This window comes from Aptenodytes patagonicus, chromosome 5, assembly GCF_965638725.1.
Source record: "Aptenodytes patagonicus chromosome 5, bAptPat1.pri.cur, whole genome shotgun sequence".
Taxonomy (NCBI): domain Eukaryota; kingdom Metazoa; phylum Chordata; class Aves; order Sphenisciformes; family Spheniscidae; genus Aptenodytes; species Aptenodytes patagonicus.
Genome location: NC_134953.1, coordinates 2,145,288 through 2,163,951, shown reverse-complemented (window position 1 = coordinate 2,163,951; position 18,664 = coordinate 2,145,288). Strand labels below are relative to the sequence as shown.

Sequence of the window (18,664 nt, the reverse complement as noted above, 5' to 3'; positions counted from 1 at the left end):
AAAACCAGGAGAGCAGAAGAGCCAGAGAAGAACTAACTTCCAATTGCACAGCCAGACCAGAGATGTTCCGCAGCCATGGGAGAAGAGGACTCGAGGCCACTAAAATCCACAAATCCTCCTTAAGTATTCAAGAGCGGTAAGAAACAAGCACCATTTTGCCTAAATCTGTATTTCTTACAGCAGCTGAGTCAAGGCCGGGTGTCCAGGAGCTCGTGTTTCGGTGCGGCGATGGCCAGCAGTTACCCAGGAGGTGTGTACCTGGTGCCAGGGTTTCCTGGCTTCGACAGCAGGGCTCTGCGCAACTGCAGGTAGTGGTGAAATAGAGAACTAAAACATGCGAATCCCGTACGGGGGCGGAAGCACAGCTGCATCCAAACAGAAGTTAACTAGGCAACGTGCCGCAGCATTTTTTTGTTAACCATCTTGCAAAGGAGACGACCACGCCTTTGGTTGCAATTATTTTTTAATGGAAAAGACTAATCATTGTTTTACATAAATATCAATTAGTGATAACAAGTCAGTTGAGTAAGTAAAGGAATAGATACCCCCAAGTTTTAAAGGCTCATAATGAACTGACAAAGTAGCACACAATGACGACTACAAGGAATTATAAGAGGTGGCCTGCACGTCAATCACCTTCATTAAGTTCAACTGCTAATCAAATTAGGCTATTACTGGAGTTAGTCACAGTGCAGTCTCCCCATGCAGCAACGAGGACACGTTCGAAGGGGAAAGTGAACTTCAAAAACATTTTTCTGCTTCCAGCAGAAAGCCCCACCTATGACAGTACGAAAGCCTCAAGCGGTCCACGGATGTTACACCCTTCTGGGGTCTGGTTTCAGATGTGCGGCGTCCCCCTCTCAGACTAAAAACTTGTTTTTAACCAAATGCACAGGTTCTGTCAGGCGGGAATGTGTTCACACTGCGAAGGGATACCAAGGTTGGATCTTGCTAACAATTTCTTTTCTAGTGTTGTGAAGAACTGAAATCACTTCTATTCCCAGGCAGGCTGCAGGGATGGGGAAAAGGGGAGGCTATTTTTATAGTCATTCAGAGCAATTTGTTAAGTGAGTGGAAGCTGCACCAGAAACTATGTAACTTCACAGTTTTTCATGCAAGCTGACAGGCATGATCCACATTTCCATCTAACATCTCCGCACTCCTTCCTACGGGCTCAAAATGCTAAATACCTAAAGAGGTATTGCTCGTACTATGTCCACAGCTATAGGGATCAGAGTTACTCCACCCCACTTTCCTGCGCGTAACAACATGGAAATCCACAGCTTAAATATCTTTAAAATGGATCAGTGGGAGCCACGCAGTTTGCCAAGTTAGTGTTTCCCAATTAAACAGCATGACATCCATCTGAGGAGAAGGCATCAAATTCCCCAAATATTACCTTTAAATATTATGTGGCTAAGATGCCTGCTTTCCAGTGGTTTAGTCAATAAAAGCTCATTATGAATTATCTAAAACTAGCAGAAACACGCACATTTCATCTTACGGCTTTTTCAGTGAAACTCAAAAGTCTTCCTAAATGCTGGGGACACGGTAGGATCTGATCTACTGATGCATGAAAATTAACACCCTACCCTGCTCTCTGAACAGCTCAAAAATTTGCAAGCAAAGTTTTTATTCAAAACTAAGTTACCAATTCTCCTGTCTCACGTCAGGTCCCATAAATTCATGTCTTTTTCAAAATCTGGACTCCACATACTCAGCCGGGAGATGCACCAATACAAGATGCAAATGAAACCTTTAAAGTTAGCGACTGCTCAATAAAAGAAATTGCTTCCAAGTACAGCCTAAGTTATCTGCCAATCCCAGTAAGCTGGAACCCAGCTCATGACAAAGTTGTAGCAGCTGAAAGGAACGGCAACACTTGTGAAGTCACTGCCAAAGGTGGACGTTTCACAGCACCAGAGAGATTCTGCTTTATACTTGCACTGGCTTCAGCATACTTGAAGTGACAACCCATTAAAGAAGATTCACGTAGTCCCGTAACAGATACGAATTTACTAACACCTCTATAGTATCAGATTGCTTATGCTCACTGGGTTTACGTTTCAGAATTAATCATAACAAAAAGGCATCTTCTGCACCGTAACTCTGTTATATGAGTAATCTTTCTTTTTGTTACAATTTTAGAAGAAAAAGCAGACGGCCAAACACAAACACAAGAATTCAGCTGGCTGCAGTCACTCAGCGTGATGTGCGATTGATCAGCAGGAAGGGGACGATTTCAATGCTTCCAGTTCTTCACATCTAAACAAATTTAAAATTGGGTTATTCTCTTTGATAAACAGAAAGCAACACCTTTGGAAAAAAACACAGATAAGACACCCGGGGGGGGGTGGAAATATACTCAAGTACTTCCTAGAACTGAGTATCTTGCCTTTTAGGGTTTGAAGTACGCCTGCTAAGATGGACTTTTTTCATGAATTTCAAAAACAGTTATCTTTGCAAATTAGAGAAACATGACATCAGCTGTAAATACACTACTGAGATAAGAAAGAAGCTGCCTGGAAACGGCCTCAAGTTGTGCCAGGGGAGGTTTAGATTGGACGTGAGGAAAAATGTCTGTACTGGGAGAGTGGTTAAACATTGGAAGAGGCTGCCCAGGGAAGTGATGGAGTCCCCATCCCTGGAGGTATTTAAAAGACGTGTAGATGAGGCACTTAGGGACATGGTTTAGTGGGCATGGGGGTGTTGGGTCGACGGTTGGACTCGATGATCTTAGAGGTCTTTTCCAACCTCAATGATTCTATGGTTCTATGAAATTAATTGCACATTCTAGTTACAATAGAAGTTACCAGGATTCTACCAAGTGTCAATCAGTTGAAGAGTGATTTACTCAAGAACGTAACTAATTCCCTCCCTGGCTTGTGATCAAAAGAGGAGGAACAATGAAAAAATAGAATGGTCCAAGCTGTTAAAAAGGTATACAGGGAGAAAAATCACAATGCTGTCAAACATTACGTATAGAGAACTCTGAAGACATCAGTTAGCTGCCATCGTCTGTATTCTGTACCCCCGAGTTATGTTTAGGCTCAGCTGTTCTAATGCATTCTGCGCATCCTACCTGTAAAGGAGTCCGGTACAGCCATTTTTCTTTATCTCCACTGAGTTTCATACAGGCAAAAAGGTCGCAAACTGTAGGGAGGCCAAAGTCCTGAAAGAGAAGTCACCTTAATTACTGATCTCCAAACATAAATACGTTCTGATGCATCTTCAAATTCTGCCAAGTGTTCACAAAGAAAATAAAACTGACTTCTGAGTCTTGGAGATAAATACTTTCTTCATGTAGTAAGACTAGCTATACTTCAGAATTAACTTTTTTTTTGTGTTAAACACTGGCCTCGTTAAGTAACTAAGTAAGAATCACTGAAAACATTAAAAGAGCTAAGAAACCTAAAAATTGTCAGTCAGTATTATCCAGAAGAGCTATGAATTTGGAAGAGAAGGCAGGCATTAGATTCAGTAAAACAATAAACCCGGCACATTGGCTTAAGACACAGCAGCAACAAAAACTTATGAACATGCTCACTTGTGCTTTCTTGCGTAGAAGCCATTTATCTTCCGCTGGAGGCGGGTTAGTATTTTCTAGGTCGTTTGAAGTCAGCACCCAACTGTTTACATTCAAGGGGAGGTGGAATGGAGCCACGAGGTCTAGGAAAGGACTCTTGAAACTATTGTCTGCTTTTTCCCTGCTCGCCTTTTCTTCTGCACTTTCTGCTTTGTGCTCAGACTTGGCTAGCCAGCTGGTCAGAGGCCTTTCGAGCAACACTTTCAAGGGTTCTGCGATCTCTGCTGAATAATCCGCTTTCTCTGCACTAATGGGTTCCCCTGTGAGCTGCTGTGCGGGGTTAAGCCAGGTATTGGCAGCAGGCTTTGTCTTCTCGTGCTCAGGGTTTGGTACATCTTTCTGGCTGACTGGAACTCCATTTTTATCCTTCCCTTCTTTCTTCAGAAGCCATTTACACAGAGCCTCTTTTCCGCACTTTTCATCACACACACACTCTGAAAAGCTGGCACACAGCTCATTAGCCTTGCACACATCTTCCACCTTAAATGGGGCCTGGGGATGCTGAAGAAGCCAAGCATTTACAGCAGATGTAGTGGGCGATTTCTTTCCATCAAGATGGTCATTCAGGCACTTCAGATTTCCCAGGTTCTCAATTTCCACACTTTTGATCTGGCTGCCACAACAACTGGTACACGTTTCAGCTTTGAGGAGCCAATCATTCAAATTAAATTCTTCCCTAAAAGGTTTAAATTCATACTTCCATTTCTCATCTGAAGCACTACCTCCATTTTCTGTGTCAGGAGTAAGCAGCCAGTCGGAAAGGTCCATCTCTTCTTGTCCAAGGGATTCCAATTCCTCCACCTTTTCAATAGTGGAAAAGGACGAGTTGAAAGTAGAGGTGGAGTCCTTGCGGCCAGGGGAGTCTGTCTTCCCAGCAACATCACGCTGTTGATTCTGCAGGAGCCAGTTTTCCAAATCTTTCAGATTTCCCCAGGCTTGCTCAAAATAACAGACTTTGGAAGAACTTAAATCCTAGTAAAGACACATTGAAATGCATTTATTAACACTAAAAGACAATGCTCAGTAACTGCACAGTTACAGCTTGGAGCCTTCCGATAGTTAAGTGCAAAAGTATTAGTTGAACACGAGGCAGAGTGAAGAGAACTACAGAAGGTTTAATTCCCACCATATTCCGCCTGCAACTGGACACTCTGCTTTCCTCTTTATTAAAAACTAGGTTAGTGCATAAAAGGCTTACCTGGCTGGGCTCTGACGCACATTTTTGCGTAACCCATTCTTCAAGATTGGTGCTGGGAACATACGGAGCCTGGCAAACACCCACAGGTCTGCTTCCAAGTAACCAGTCAGCAAGCGAGGCACTCACTGTCCCACACAACGTTTTCTGCTGGGAAAGAACGTTCTTGGTTATGAGAAAGTCTAATTGCTGAGGTAATCTATGGTGAACATCAAGACAGGCATTCAACATGCATCAGTATTTCTGAACCAAAAGAAAAACCAGTCACTTCTAATTAAGGAAAAAGTAAATCTTCAGTCGCCTGTATGACTTTAAGCCACTGCACCGATAGACTGTTTTGTGATCCCAGATTCTTCAGAGAGCAAATGACAAGAAAGGGAAGCGACAACTTCTACAACGCACAGTTCTGATACGTGTAACCCAGCCATAATCCTCCTTCTGACCACAACTCCCGTTGCTAATTTGCTACCCTCCTTCACTGACGCTGTTCCTGTGCAGAGCCCAGCATAAGATTTCCCATTAATTTCTGCATTACAAGGAATCGGATCGTTCCAAGTCCTGACTTGACAACATCAAGGAATATTCAATTAAAAAATTCTGACCGACAGTCACACTCCAGATTCACTTTCATACTTTGTTCTTGCACGTCTGTGCCTGGAGCAGCTAGAACGTCAGATCGCCAACGCTCACCACAGCGACTGGTACTGGCTACTCAAACGTCTTAACAAACAAACAGCAGTCATTACTCAAGCAAGCTAACATACTGTGCTTGAGTCCTCCTTTTCCCTTTAATACAATTAAACGCTCACAGATGCAAGCCTTAATCTTACCTGCTCACAGTTCATTAGGGCACAATTCTGCCCTGGGAACCAAGGAGAAGTATTCTCTCTCTCTACGGTTTGCTGTAAGGAAAGAAAAGTTAATTTAAATCTCAATTTTGTCCAGTTTCTAGGATGAACTCTACAATAAAGCAGAAGTAAAGCGCAGTTACAGCTGGTCAGTTCTTTGTGGCTAACGATTTTCTCAACATTTAAAAACAGAATGGAGAAAGATTTACTATAAAAATACTCCCTTCAGTCCACTTCCTTTACGAGAATTATCTCCAATAATACAGGAGATACGCCGCTTACATAAGAATCCCAAAATATTTATATCACAGAAAGCCATCTACGATGCATAACTAAAGAAAAACAGTAACATTAATTTTCAGTTGCTGGAACAGAGTAAGAATATAATCACCATTCCCTCAGTCTCGGCCAAAATATGTTAAAATAACACGTACGTAACTAGATCTAAGCTCGGTTGCATGCACAACTACATGCAATAGTTAATAAACCACTGTGTGTATTTTATACAGCTAAAACTATACGACTCGTAGCTTGAATGGATCTTGTGTACAACTAAAAGTAGAAATATCACTTGGCATATACCGCACCTTACTGCCTCAGAAAGAGATTTTTTTCCAAATATTCCAACCCAGGAAAGTCTTGGTGCTTACCATCGTCTTAATTGAACCAAATGAGGTAATAGCCTGGCGAAGGTAAGACGTGTCAGCCTCAAAATTCAGGATGGAAGACTCCTCTGGTTTAAGAGTAAGACTTGCCAGTCTGAAAGAGTAAGATGGTAGTTACAGAAAGAAAAAAAAAATTACAATCTTCTTCAGCTGTCATGTTTTGGGAATCAATCCATTATTTCATAAAAAGGCTTCCAAACTGACTGGGCACTAATTAGGTAACAGAAAGGCTTTTAATACTTGCATAAAAATAACGAGATGCCTCTCCACAAACCAAGAACAGAATAAACAGCCAGCAAAACACAAGTTTCTCCTTCTTACTTCAATTGCCATCAACAACTAATATTTGAAATAATCCGCACAAGTGAGTACCTCCACTGCTCGTTATAGTCCTGTTTTTTCAATCTAAGATAAAAAAGATGAGAAGAATCATATCTCAGACTGCTTTAAAGATCTTATTTCTAGGAACCATTGAAAATGAGGTAACGGTGCGTTAGATCTATTGTTAGTTCTATCAGAATAAAAAAAAAAAAAATCAGATTAAATTCCTAAGTCAAAATAAATACCAATTGTGTTAACTTGCATCATAAAATATATTTACCTCTCCAGGCAAACTGAAATCTGGTTTGCTAGTTCGTTACTACAGGAGCGTTCCAGCTGGTGAATAAGGCAATTGAATTGTCCCAAATACTGCACGGAAAACAAAACACATGTTATTGTTTTGGCTTCTAAGATTAAAGTTGAGAAAACACCTGCAAGGACACAGTTTACTTAAGAACACCAGTGCAAGAATTTACACCCAAACCTTACCCAATAGAGCTGCTGCGCCTGCTGCTGCAACGCCTCCTCTTTCAGCTGCTGAATGAGATCTACCTGCTCAAACAGCCAAACTTCACGACTGCGCAGGCATTCCAGGTGCCGGCTTATGTGGCTGTGAATCTTGGCTTTTACCTGTAGGGGTAACATGTGCCATTTCTAGAACATCTGTCAAAGAGCATGAACAAGCCTGTGCTGCACCGATTACAAAATAATGTTTGTCACAGATAAGTGGTATTTTTGGAGTAATTTATTTCTCAAAAACTAACCACGGTCACCCGCAGCACCACATGGCTCAGTTAGTAAAAGTTCCAAGGCTACCTTTAAAGAAGTGTCAAAGAACAACGTTATTTGCAGTATCTCTCTATCCTGACGTTTCAGCCAACAGCTCTAGTAAATCCTGTGCGCCTAAGCTAGTAATACAGGAATACCTTTACCGAGAGCATGACCAAGTGTCCTGGTTTCGGCAGGGACAGAGTTAATTTCCTTCCTAGTAGCTGGTACAGTGCTGTGTTTTGGATTTAGGGTGAGAACAATGTTGATAACACACTGATGTTTTAGTTGTTGCTGAGCAGTGCTTACACTAGTCAAGGGCTTTTCAGCTTCCCATGCCACACCGACTGAGCAGGCTGGAGGTGCACAAGAAGCTGGGAGGGGGCACAGCCAGGACAGCTGACCCCAACTGGCCAGAGGGACATTCCATACCATGGGACGTCACGCTCAGTATATAAAGCTGGGGGAAGAAGGAGGAAGGGGGGGACGTTTGGAGCGATGGCATCTGTCTCCCCAAGTCACCGTTAGGCGTGATGGAGCCCTGCTTTCCTGGGGATGGCTGAACACCTGCCTGCCCATGGGAAGCAGTGAATGAATGCCTTGTTTTGCTTTGCTTGCGTGCGCGGCTTTTGCTTTCCCTATTAAACTGTCTTGATCTCAACCCACGAGTTTTCTCACTCCTACCCTTCTGATTCTCTCCCCCATCCCACCGGGGGGGCAGTGAGTGAGCGGCTGGGTGGGGCTTGGTTGCTGGCTGGGGTTAAACCACAACACCAAATTACACAGCAAGATGCTTGCAAGTCTCTAGGAAAATTTCAGACCACTGTCATAATAGAAAGTACTCTGGAATAATAAAAACTGTCATTAAAGTCACGTTAGTTATTAAAACTTTTTTTTTTAAAAAGAATTTTAAATTACCTCCCGCCAGTTCTCTTTAATCTGTTGTTCAGCTTTGACAATTCCAGATATAGCTGTTTCCAAGTCCTTCTTTGCTTGAAGGCACTTTGCCAGAGGCTCGCTGCTGCAGGAATTTCTACTTCTATCTTGTGGTAGACTCATTCTTGAAGTGTTCCTAAAACACAATGAAAAAAAATTTCTTAATAGTTTCTATTCCTCTTTAACAGAGGAGGAAGAGCATCATATGAAGAACCATCTGCTCTACTTCACTATAAAGGTGGACAAAAAAAACACCCTAAGACCCTACACTGATGCAAGTTTTCTAAACGTAGATAAAGCTTTCTCCAGGTGCGACAACGGTCTCTCAAACGCCTCGGCCCACGGAATTTGCACAATCGCAGGAAAACCAACAGATACTTGACAACAGCTTCAACCGCGGGAGCTTAGGCAGTCCTCCCCTGCCGTCCACCTTCCTCTGGCTTTTTTGTCTATCCAGCAAACTCCAGCAGCTGAGGGCTGATTCAGGCAAGGTTCAGCGGCTCTGCCGGAGCTGGGGGAGAACGGCCCGGCCAGGGGCAGGGACTGTTTCAGTCACCCTTTTTTTCAGCTGCAGGCAAATGAACTGGCTCCCATACATGAGAAAATTCTAACACGCTTCGATCAACTGAAAAACCAAGTGTTGATACACAGATCACTCTTTTCTAAGCTGCAAAGGTCAGAACTTACAGCAGCTGCCCATTATTTTTGTCGTGGTCACAGCCGCGGTAACTTACTCGGCTTCAGCATATCCTCAAGTGAAAGGGGCTCAGCTACAAAATTTCTACAGAAGTTACACTGGCAAGGATTCTGCAAGTAAGGGAAAAAAGCTAAATATGGATTTTTAGTAAAAATGGGAAGCATCGATATAAGCATTTTTTCTAAACGGTGGGTATTTTGTTACCAAAGAGTTTCAATTCTCCTGTTGGTTTCATAGGATTCCTGAAGCACTAACTAAAGATTTGTAGTAAACATTCTATTTAAAACGAGTCTTCAGCAATGACAGCTATGGAAATTCCCAGCAGAATTAATTAAAGCATACACATGTGCCAATCTAAATATTTCATAGATTTTACCACTTCTCTGGAGGGAACTGAAAAGAGTATTTTGAATATGACAAGACGACCACGGAGCTTGTGTTACTGAGCAGCTATTTAGTCTTCAATTTCCAAGCCCCGTGACCATATAAACTGCAAACCAAAAATCCTTCTCCAGCCAAGGCCCACCAGACACACCGAGGTCGTGTATTTCAGAGAGCAGAGGGCTAGGCGTGGTTCGCAAGTGGAAGCTGACAGAAAAAGCAAGGTTCGCCGTCAGGCAGCGGCAGAGGCTGCGTCTCCCTCGGCTCCCTCCACACCGCGGGCTTCCCGTCTCCCAGCTGCCCCCAGCCACGAGGCACGGAGCAGGCACAGAAGCCACGCCAAGCCCCTGCACGCAACTCAATCCCATCCTCGCCGTAACATCTCGTCTTCTAGGAAGCGCAGAGCACAACTACAAGGGAAGTGAACTTGAATTTATTTTTTTTAAGCTTATGTTAATTCTAGACCAAATCAGACAGGGTGCAGAAGTCCAAAACACATCGTTCTCCATTCTGTGCTATGAATGCCAGTTCTGTCCCTGTATTTGCATACTCTAATTCATTCATAGGTTCAATTCCGTAAGGTTTCATGATCTGCACCTTGCTAGTGATGTTCAACAAACGGTAAGCTTTCTCTTCACAACACCCCTTAAGGTTTATCTCGCTTGTCAACTCTTTCACGTACAACCTACAGGAAAACGTAAGTGGGAGCCCCAGCTCTCAAATATACTCTAAAAGTATTAATGCAAAGGCAGAGAGGTACCCAGCCAAGAAAATGAGGACGTTAGATACATTAAAAGCTGTCATATACTCAAAAGTAAACAAACAAAAGAAAATCTTACTGTTCTTCATTATTTCATTCGTCATACCCTTATGTAACAACCGAGTCAAAGTCTGAAAGGCTAAATGCCATGTTTGCTCGCACAGCAGACGATGTACTTAGAAGAGTTTTGTGAACATGATGTTAAGCTGTGCATCTACAAACGCCAGGTCCGAAGTATGCCGCGTTGCCATTTATGTGTTCTCTGAATTTATGCCACTAGGGAGTTGGGCTCAATGCCCGAAGAAATGCCACTTTCTCACACGCTGCATTAGCAACTGCATACCGGCACAGTCAAGTTTAAGAAACTTATACGTGCTCCTCTGATAAGCTCTGAAAACACTTGCCTGTGTTGCTTTTCCAGTTTTTCATTTGATTGCAAGAGTCTCTCTCCAAAATGTATACAGAGAGGACGAATGCTGCTTTCCTCCAGCCAGCCAGCCCTTGTAAAATGGCTGTTCTTACTCTTTGCCAAAAATTAGCCAATAAAACTAACGTTACAGCTGAGGATGAGAGTCGACCCATCCTTCTGTTCAATTTCCGCAAGCCTCTAACCACAACAAGTGGGGGTAACCACCTATTCCCTTGCTTCCCAATTATCACCAAATAGCATAGGAGTTGAAGGCGTTTTCAGGTCCCGTGCTCTGAAATACCCGAGATCATACACTCGGGCTCAACGGTAACGACACGCAGTTACTTCTGCGACAGGACGCGCTGCTGCGACGCAGGGTCACCGGTTTTGGCAACCTCCACGTCATCGGACTGTTTCCAACCCCACGGAGGTACCCCGTCACGGCGCGCGCCCCCGCACGCCCCCACGCACCCCCCTCAGCTGAACTTGCGCTCGCTTTCCGGGCGAAGGGAGCGGTTCGGCACCGTCCTGCTTATGAAGCTGTTCCCGCGTCCAGCCCCCTGCTCCGCACGACCGCGGCCTCCAAAACGCTTTCGGGCCGTCGCGTCCCGCTCTCCACACACCCCCACACCACCCCCCCAGGCAAATTCCGCTCCAGGCACTCGCTCCCGGAGGCGGCCGCGATCCGACCCAGACCAAGGCCGGGGCGGGCGGGGGGAGGAGGGAAGCCGGCGGCCGCCCGCCCCGGCTCCCCGCCGCCTCCCGCGCCTTATCGGGGCGGCCGGCCCGCGCCCCGCCCCGCCGCCACGGCTCCCGCCCGCGCCCGCACGTCGGCAGCGGCCTGGGGGGAGGCCGCCCCGAGTTGGGGGGGGTGCCCCGCGCCGCAGCGAGCCCGCCGGCGGGCGCCCACCGGGCTGGCCCGGGCCGCAAGCCTTTCTGCGGGGCGGGGATCCGGCCGAGGCACATCCCTTTCACCCCCGCCCGGCCAGGCGGCGGGGCCCCAGCCGCGCTCCCCTCCCCTCCCCTCCCCCGTCCTCTCATCTCAAATACCAAAGGCCTCCCAGCACCACCCCACCGGCAGTTTAAACCGCAAAACCAGAACGTTTTGCAACGAAACCGCTATTTCTTGCGACTCCAGAAGTGTGGCAACGTGCCCTTTCCGTGCAATAAACGCAAGTAAAGCACACCCGAGCGCTACGGCATTCCGCACGCGCCTCTCCTGCAGCAACAAGGGCTAAAGGGGGCTGCGGGCCTAGACAGCGGCCAAACTACACCTCCCATCCCTGGCCACGCACAAACCCCACCGCCGAGAGGCCCCGTCCCCATCCCCATCCCGCACTGCACCTGTGAAGTGCCAGAACCCCCCCCCCGACTGTAACCCGCTCAGATGCGGTTAACTCCTGGCGGGAGTTCATCACCTCTACTCCCGCTTCCACAGTTCCACACGCCGATGAGGAACGCGCATGCACAGGCCTACAAGTCATCAGTAAAAACGTTACAGCTACGAAACCAAAAGAACTGCCCAAACGAGGCAGGAAGATAGTATCGCTGTTCCTAATTGCAAAATAACTACCAGCCCTTACAGACAGCTTTTTGGCTGTTTTTATTAACACCCAAAAGCCTCACCGGAGGGCTGTCACTGCAAAGACCCTGCCTGCAGCCAAAACTGCTGGTCACAGCATGACTTCTAATGCTCTGTACGATCTCCAGTCTTCGAACAGGCTGCCTGCCTCCACCCCGAGGTGTTACCTCCCACATTTGTCGTCTTCTGCTTTTACTTGTAGATCAGAAACCGCTGGACAAAAATCATTTTTTTAGATTTTAATTAAATATCACGTGGCTGGGGAGCAGAGGAGGAGGGGACAACCCTTCCTCGCCTGCGCAACCCACAGGCAGAAAACTGGTTTTACCAGCTTTTCACTTCCAGCACAACCATCCCAGCTTAGGGAGATCATGGTTTCCCATTACAAACGGGTGTTGAATAACCTCAAGACGACGGCCCTGCCGAGCCTTCGCTGGGGAGAAGCTTCCGAAGGGAACAAAACCTCAGGTCGAGCAGACTCTATTTATAAACGTGGAACGATTTCTTTCAGTTGGCAGGACGAGGCTGTTCCAAAGGTCTCTCCGACCTGACTTCATGTGGTTTTAAACCAGCTGGCTTGTTTGAACTGAAATCCCTCTGCATTCCCATTTTGCCCCACCAAAAAACAGTAGTTCCTCTTAAGTAACTATCCCAAATTAGGTACGCGGGGGTTGTGGTCGGGGAGTGCAGTACTGTAAGTACACGAGCCGAACCTCAGAAATTTCCATTTACATCCAAATCTAACGAGCATTTTATACAGTACTGCATCAACACCACGAGCCGGTATCTGTGTGGAGCCTCTGCTGGGAGGGGTTATTTTATTTTGTAAGTCACAAGCCACGTGCAAAAAAAATGACCTCCAACAGTTCTGAGCGAGAGAGAAAGTGACATTAACACCCGAAGGAATAATAAAAAAAAGCTTCAGGCGATATATTTTCTAAAATTCAAGTAGGTTTTACCTACCTGCACCGGATTGGATCTGTGCCACAAACCTGAGCACACGCGACTGCCTTTTTTCAGTCTACTTTAGCCCTGGAAGAGCCTGGCCAGCGCACGAAGCCCACGTACTGAGGTGTCTTCAAGAGCTGCGTTCCGAAGAGTCGCAAGTCACCAGTGCAGCTGAGACAAGAAGTCTGATCATCGTTTTATTCCATCGATCGTTAATATATCTTTTAAGTACAGCGCAGCAGGCACATGAGTAAAAACCGCAAGATATCTGAACATGGAGGCCTGAAATCACTACGCCGTAATGACATACAACACCAAAGCAGTGGAAAAGGCACGCTGTTGTCTTAGCACAGGTTTTACGCTGCAACACAACCATCTTTCAGACTTTTGCACTTAAAACCCTTTGTAAGACAACTGACAAATCCCTTGCTCGGCCTGAAGCATACGGCCCATGACAGCATCGCCATGCTCTTCGCATTCCCATCCGTCACACGCCTCCAGAGTGGAGCCGTATTTTTTTAAACGGCTGCCAGCTTTTTTTCCCCTCCCGTGACGGCATACTTTCCCCAAAACCCCAGCGGAAGACGGTTTTGTTCCTCTGTCAGCTTTTCCCTTTAATCCCAGCCACAAACACCGAGTTTAACGCTGGAAGAATGACTAGCGAAGCCCCTGAAAGCTCCGGCTCAAACCTCTTGCCCCTTACCTAACAAGAGGCGTTTTCCAAACCCTGGGTAGCCGCGGGGCGCGACAGCTCCCGACCGTTTCTAACCCAGGCCGTTACCGCTTATGCAGCCTTCGAAAAGCGCAGCCACCGACAAAAGATTTTGGTTTTTCAATTAAGGAGGGAGACGACTTCAGGAGCGCTAGCAGCGTGACCTCCCCCGGGCACGACAAGAAAGCGAGGCCAGTAAAAAAAAAAAACCAAAACCCCAACGCCTCCGCGTTCGATCGGCGGGAGCCCCCCCACCACGGAATTACCATTCCCCGACTGACCCGCCCGGCCCGCCTGAACGACTTTCGGCCGATTACTGCCGGGCCGCATCCGAAGAGGGACGCCGGGCCCGCCCGGACCGCGGGACACCTCACCTCCTCCCACCGAAGGGCGGCTCTGCCCGCCGTCCCGGGCCAGGCCGGGCCCAGCGGCTCTCCGCCGCCTTTGCGCGCCCGCCCGCACTCCCCGCGCGGAAACCCGGCCTCGCTGCGCCGCGACACGCGGGGCTGCGGCCACCGCCCCCGAAGGAGCAAGAGCGCGCCGTTCCCTCACCTCAGCCCGAACCGGGCGGCGGCGGCGGCGGCGCCGGGACTGCCGAGGGAAAACCCTCACGGGAATTAACGGCACACCGCCTCCCCGCCGCCCCCCGCGGCAAGGTAGCGCCTGCCCTTTCTCCCCTCCCCGCCAGCCCTGCCCGCGGGCGACCCCAGCCCTGTGTCACCCGCCCCCCGCGGCCGCAGGGCCCGGCGGCCCCCGGTGAGGCCGCGCTTACCGGCGTCCGGCGCGGCGCTCTCCCCTCGGCACAGCGCCGCCGCAGCTGCCCGGCCACCCACGGCCGCTCTCGCGAGAGCGCCGCCCCCCGCCCCGCCCCCTGGCGGCGCGGCGGAGCGGCTGCGGGGCCGGGCGGCCGTCGGCGCCGCCGTGGCGGCGGGGGAGGGAGCGGAGGCGCGGAGCGGGGCGGGCCGCGGGCGCGGGGGGCGGCGGCGGCGCCCGGCAGCGCGGAGGCACGGCGGGGGAAGAGGGGCGGGGGGGATGCCCTTCCACAGACCGGCCAAAAACCCAGCACAGCAAAACCCCGCCGGCGGCCGTTAGCCGCGGCCTCGGCGCCTCCCGCCGGCTCCCGCGCCCACCTGAGGGCCCGCCGTGGCGGCGCGTCGCCTCCAGCCGGGGCGGGAAGGCGGCGGCGGTGGCGGTGAGGGCGCTGGGCTCGCCGCCCTCCCGGCAGCCGGCCGGCCCGAAGCGGGCCGCCCCGCGGGCCTCCCAGCGCCGCCGCGGCCCGGGGCAGGCCGGCGGCCCGGCCGAGTCGCCCTGCCGGAGACGGGCCTCGGCGGCCCCGCCTCACCGGAGCCTCTCCCCCGGGACGAGGCCGTGCAGCTCACGCTCTCCGGGCATCCCCCCCGGTGTGCATTGCTTGGCTCGGCTTCGTTTTTGTCTTTTCCCCAGGCGTGAAGCGGAGCAGAACATTTCCTAATCCCTGCCATCGCAGTTTTCAGCTGGGAAAAGGATCCACTTACTGTTCCGGAGGGGAGCAAGAGCGGGTTGCGCCGCTGCTGCCCATGCTTCTGGGTGTTCAAGGCAAGGAGACCTCAGCCTTTCCAGGACCACCCAGCCAGCACCTCCAAGAATCCCTGTCTGTGAAGCGCTGCCTTTCGTAGGTGTTTGCACAGTACTTAAAACATACATTAACAGAGAGAGGGGACTTCAAATGGAAAGCTAAGTAGCTGTGCAGCTCTGCACAGATGTGGCAGCTGAGTCACTGTTTCCTACACACAGGGCATGGACCAAAGAGCTGTTCTTTTGAACAGGATCCTACCCGTGGGCAGGGCTCATGGCTGCAGGCAGAGTACAAATAATGCAACGCTGACATCAGAGAAAGAAGTCAGCCACCTAATCCCAGATGTGCTCTTACCCTAGGAACTTGCATTTCAGGTATTTGGCTTCTTCATCTAAACGTGTAGGAGGCGGAGGCTGTGCTGTATAATCCTTCTCTGTGTATTTGGACTTAAGAGAAAATAATGCCGACCCCGTCTGACCTTTGAAAACCAGCAGCGCTCGTATACCTGTTGTGTCCCCCCATCGAGTTACCCAGCAGGACTGTCCCGGGTAAAGAGAGCAGCCTCTCTTGGGCAGGCAGGCATAGCGGACAAAGCGGTTTGCTGTTGCGTCTTCCATAGGCTTGACCAAGGCAATATCGTAATCCAGCCGGTTTGAGTGGTTTTTCGTGGAGCCACCCGTGCGGGTGGATTTGCTCCACGCGGTACGCTCTCTGCGTGGATTCGTTGTGGCTAAGGTTATGCTTTCCTAGGAGGATTTGCCAGTTGGACACAACTTCCATCTCGCCCCTAAAAGAATTTCAGAGTAAGGACCCACGTGCGTATTTTTAATGCTCTATCCTCCCACGACTGATGGCAGTACACGCCGCTCCTCCCTCTGCCATACCCTTAGCCACACCAGCTGTGCCTTTTAACCCAAACCTACATAGCAGATCAAAAAATGAAATTTAAAACGGCATTAACCTAAGCGAAGGACACGTTGGTGGTCTGCTAAAATAGGGGCAAAAGGTTGGGTAGAGCTGCGATTTTATGGGAAAATAAGCAGGATGATCTCCTCGTGTTCAAACAGTAGCAAAGATGGAGGCTTACGTACTGTGGTGTTCCTCAGTGCCGGGTAAAACTGTGTGTCGGCATTGACTGTAAGCCTCCAACCTAGTATGAAGGGAAGCATTTTGGATGCGTAAAAGGGATCTATATACACATCAAAGATAGTTAATGAGGATTAATGCATGTGGCTTTTCCCTTGGGAGGCGCATGACACTGCATAATGTGCTCCTGTACCCAAAATTCAGTACTACTTCTTGCCGAATGGGAATCGCGCGTGTGGTCCTGCCCCATGAAGGCCGTCCTTCCTGACAAGCCACCACTTGGCTTTGCCTTGATTCAGCAAAAGTGCTTAATGACCCTCTTTGTACACTCAAAGACTTCTTCCTTGCTCGGCTGCAGTGTGAGAATAAAGGGCAGGGTGGGATTCATCCCTCCACACCCCCTCGAAGCAGGAGCCTCGATACGGAAGCGTAAGCTTTTCCTGCAGCTCTGGGGTATCGGCCTGCCAAACTGTACTACTCGGTGCCACCCGAAACACAAAGAACTTGAGGAAAGTTCTCTGCTGCAATGATTTTATAGCAAATTTTAGGGGCTTTATGCACATCTTCTTAAAGAATGTTTCTGGTTCCTGTTTAGACCATTCCTCTTTCAATAACTGCAACAATTTAGCTGAAGAGAATCAGTTGTGTTAACTTCTATGTTTAACGTCCCATAATGCAATTTCCCCGTTCTGCAACTCTACCACACAGTTAAGCAGCACATCGCTGCCTTTTAAAAAGGAAATAAAAGAAGTGCGGCACACTGACAGCGGCGCAGCGCGCACGGCGCAGCTGGAGGTGAAGCCAGATGCCAAGGCAGACTAACAAACTGACAGCAGCTCCTCTCAGAGACAGCAACGGTCCCAAAGCGGAGTATGAAATTACAGAAGAGTCGTCGTCGTAGGCGTCAGGGAAAATTCATGCAGCTCCCGGGGGAATCGCCAGTTGCTGCAAGCTCTGCCGCTGGAAGCGGGCTGTTTTCTCTTTGTCCCTGCCAGCCCGGGTGCGCGGCCCTCCCTCCCGCATATCCTCTCTGACGTCTGTCCTTGGTCCCCTTCCAGGCAGGCCGTGACCTGGCACTCGGTCCCACAGCTGCGCGCCAGACCCGTCCCCAGCCTTCCCCCAGAGCTCGTCCTGCCCGTGGCCGGAGGCCGACCTCGCAGCCACCAACCCGCCCAAGGAGCCGAGCGGGGCAGCAGTCAGTTGTGCTCAAGTCCAAGGCTTTACTTCCCCGCAGGGGATTTTCAAAGCTCTCTGCGCTGTATGTACCCGCCTTGAATCTTTGCTTTTTGTGTCAAGCTACCCCGATGCCAGAGATAAACTAAGTATTTTTGAACTCCCACACAAACGGTTTCATATATAGGCTGTAAACAGATGTTTTAATAACCTTTTCCTGCACCCCACGCTTGGCCTTTTTCCTTCCTCTAGTTTAAGGATTTCGCATCTCTGCAACCTTTTTTTAATTACTGTCTGTTCCTCTATCCCACATACAGTCTATCCCACTTCACATGAAACAGGAGCACAGAATACACCTAACTCCACGTGCATCTTTCATTTAAAGAGGTTCCCAGAAAGGTTTTCTGCAGCTTCTCCAGGAAGTCTAACCAAAGGCAGAGCTTACTTCTGGAAGCAATGGGCTGCAGTGAGAACCCCGTGTTTGTGAGTAAGGGTCCCGCCACAGAGGTGAACGAATCTCTTACTTGTTGTGGTCCAAACCCATCAATACAGAAAATAACAGCAGAAGTTTTAACCGAAGAAGCGTCACCCCTGAGTAGCGGGACAGAGAAAAGGAACAGATTTAACTTGTGGTAACAGAAATGCTTTCTCTCCTGCAGTGGGGGTTACTAGCAACTGTAGAGGGAAATGCCTTTATTAACGTACTACTTCATCACATGTGCAATGAAGGTATTAGGACGCCGTACCCTACGCACGGACACGTTGGTAAGCGCATACCCAAACATTCCGCTGTTTGTCAGCACAGCATCTTTTGTGTGATAGATGCCTAGGCAAGTAGGTTTTCCTAAGGGTCCCACACGTTCTCTAAAACAAGACCACGGGTATGGCCGTTTTATATCCTCACCCATTTTTTTCTGCCTTTTTTTGTTAATCATTTTTCCCTCCTGAAACCCTCCAAAGCTTCAGCTGGTAGATGCATCTCAAACAGCAACCACTTCATGTACACATAGCCGTTTGCAGAAACGGGAGATTCTTTGATGGC

The 18,664-nt window shown here is 48.9% G+C and overlaps 1 protein-coding gene across 8 annotated transcripts; it reads right to left on the bottom strand.

The window, feature by feature from the left end:
- Positions 1–445: 445 nt before the first annotated feature.
- Positions 446–14,633, bottom strand: NCOA4 (nuclear receptor coactivator 4). 8 transcript variants are annotated; one of them, XM_076338334.1, is made up of 12 exons: positions 14,581–14,628; positions 13,217–13,267; positions 8,302–8,455; positions 7,105–7,245; positions 6,896–6,984; positions 6,667–6,699; positions 6,280–6,388; positions 5,612–5,683; positions 4,785–4,931; positions 3,548–4,558; positions 3,083–3,172; positions 446–2,265 (listed from the first exon to the last, which is right to left on the bottom strand). In XM_076338334.1, exons 3-12 carry the CDS (start codon positions 8,440–8,442, stop codon positions 2,260–2,262), a joined length of 1,839 nt encoding a protein of 612 aa, XP_076194449.1. In that variant the 5' UTR covers positions 8,443–8,455; positions 13,217–13,267; positions 14,581–14,628; the 3' UTR covers positions 446–2,259. The 8 variants fall into 8 exon arrangements, with proteins under 8 accessions (XP_076194449.1, XP_076194446.1, XP_076194451.1 ...); XM_076338331.1 differs by lacking the exon at positions 13,217–13,267 and having other exon boundaries at positions 14,581–14,633; XM_076338336.1 differs by lacking the exon at positions 13,217–13,267 and having other exon boundaries at positions 4,785–4,928; positions 14,581–14,633.
- Between the last annotated feature and the right edge of the window lie 4,031 nt (positions 14,634–18,664).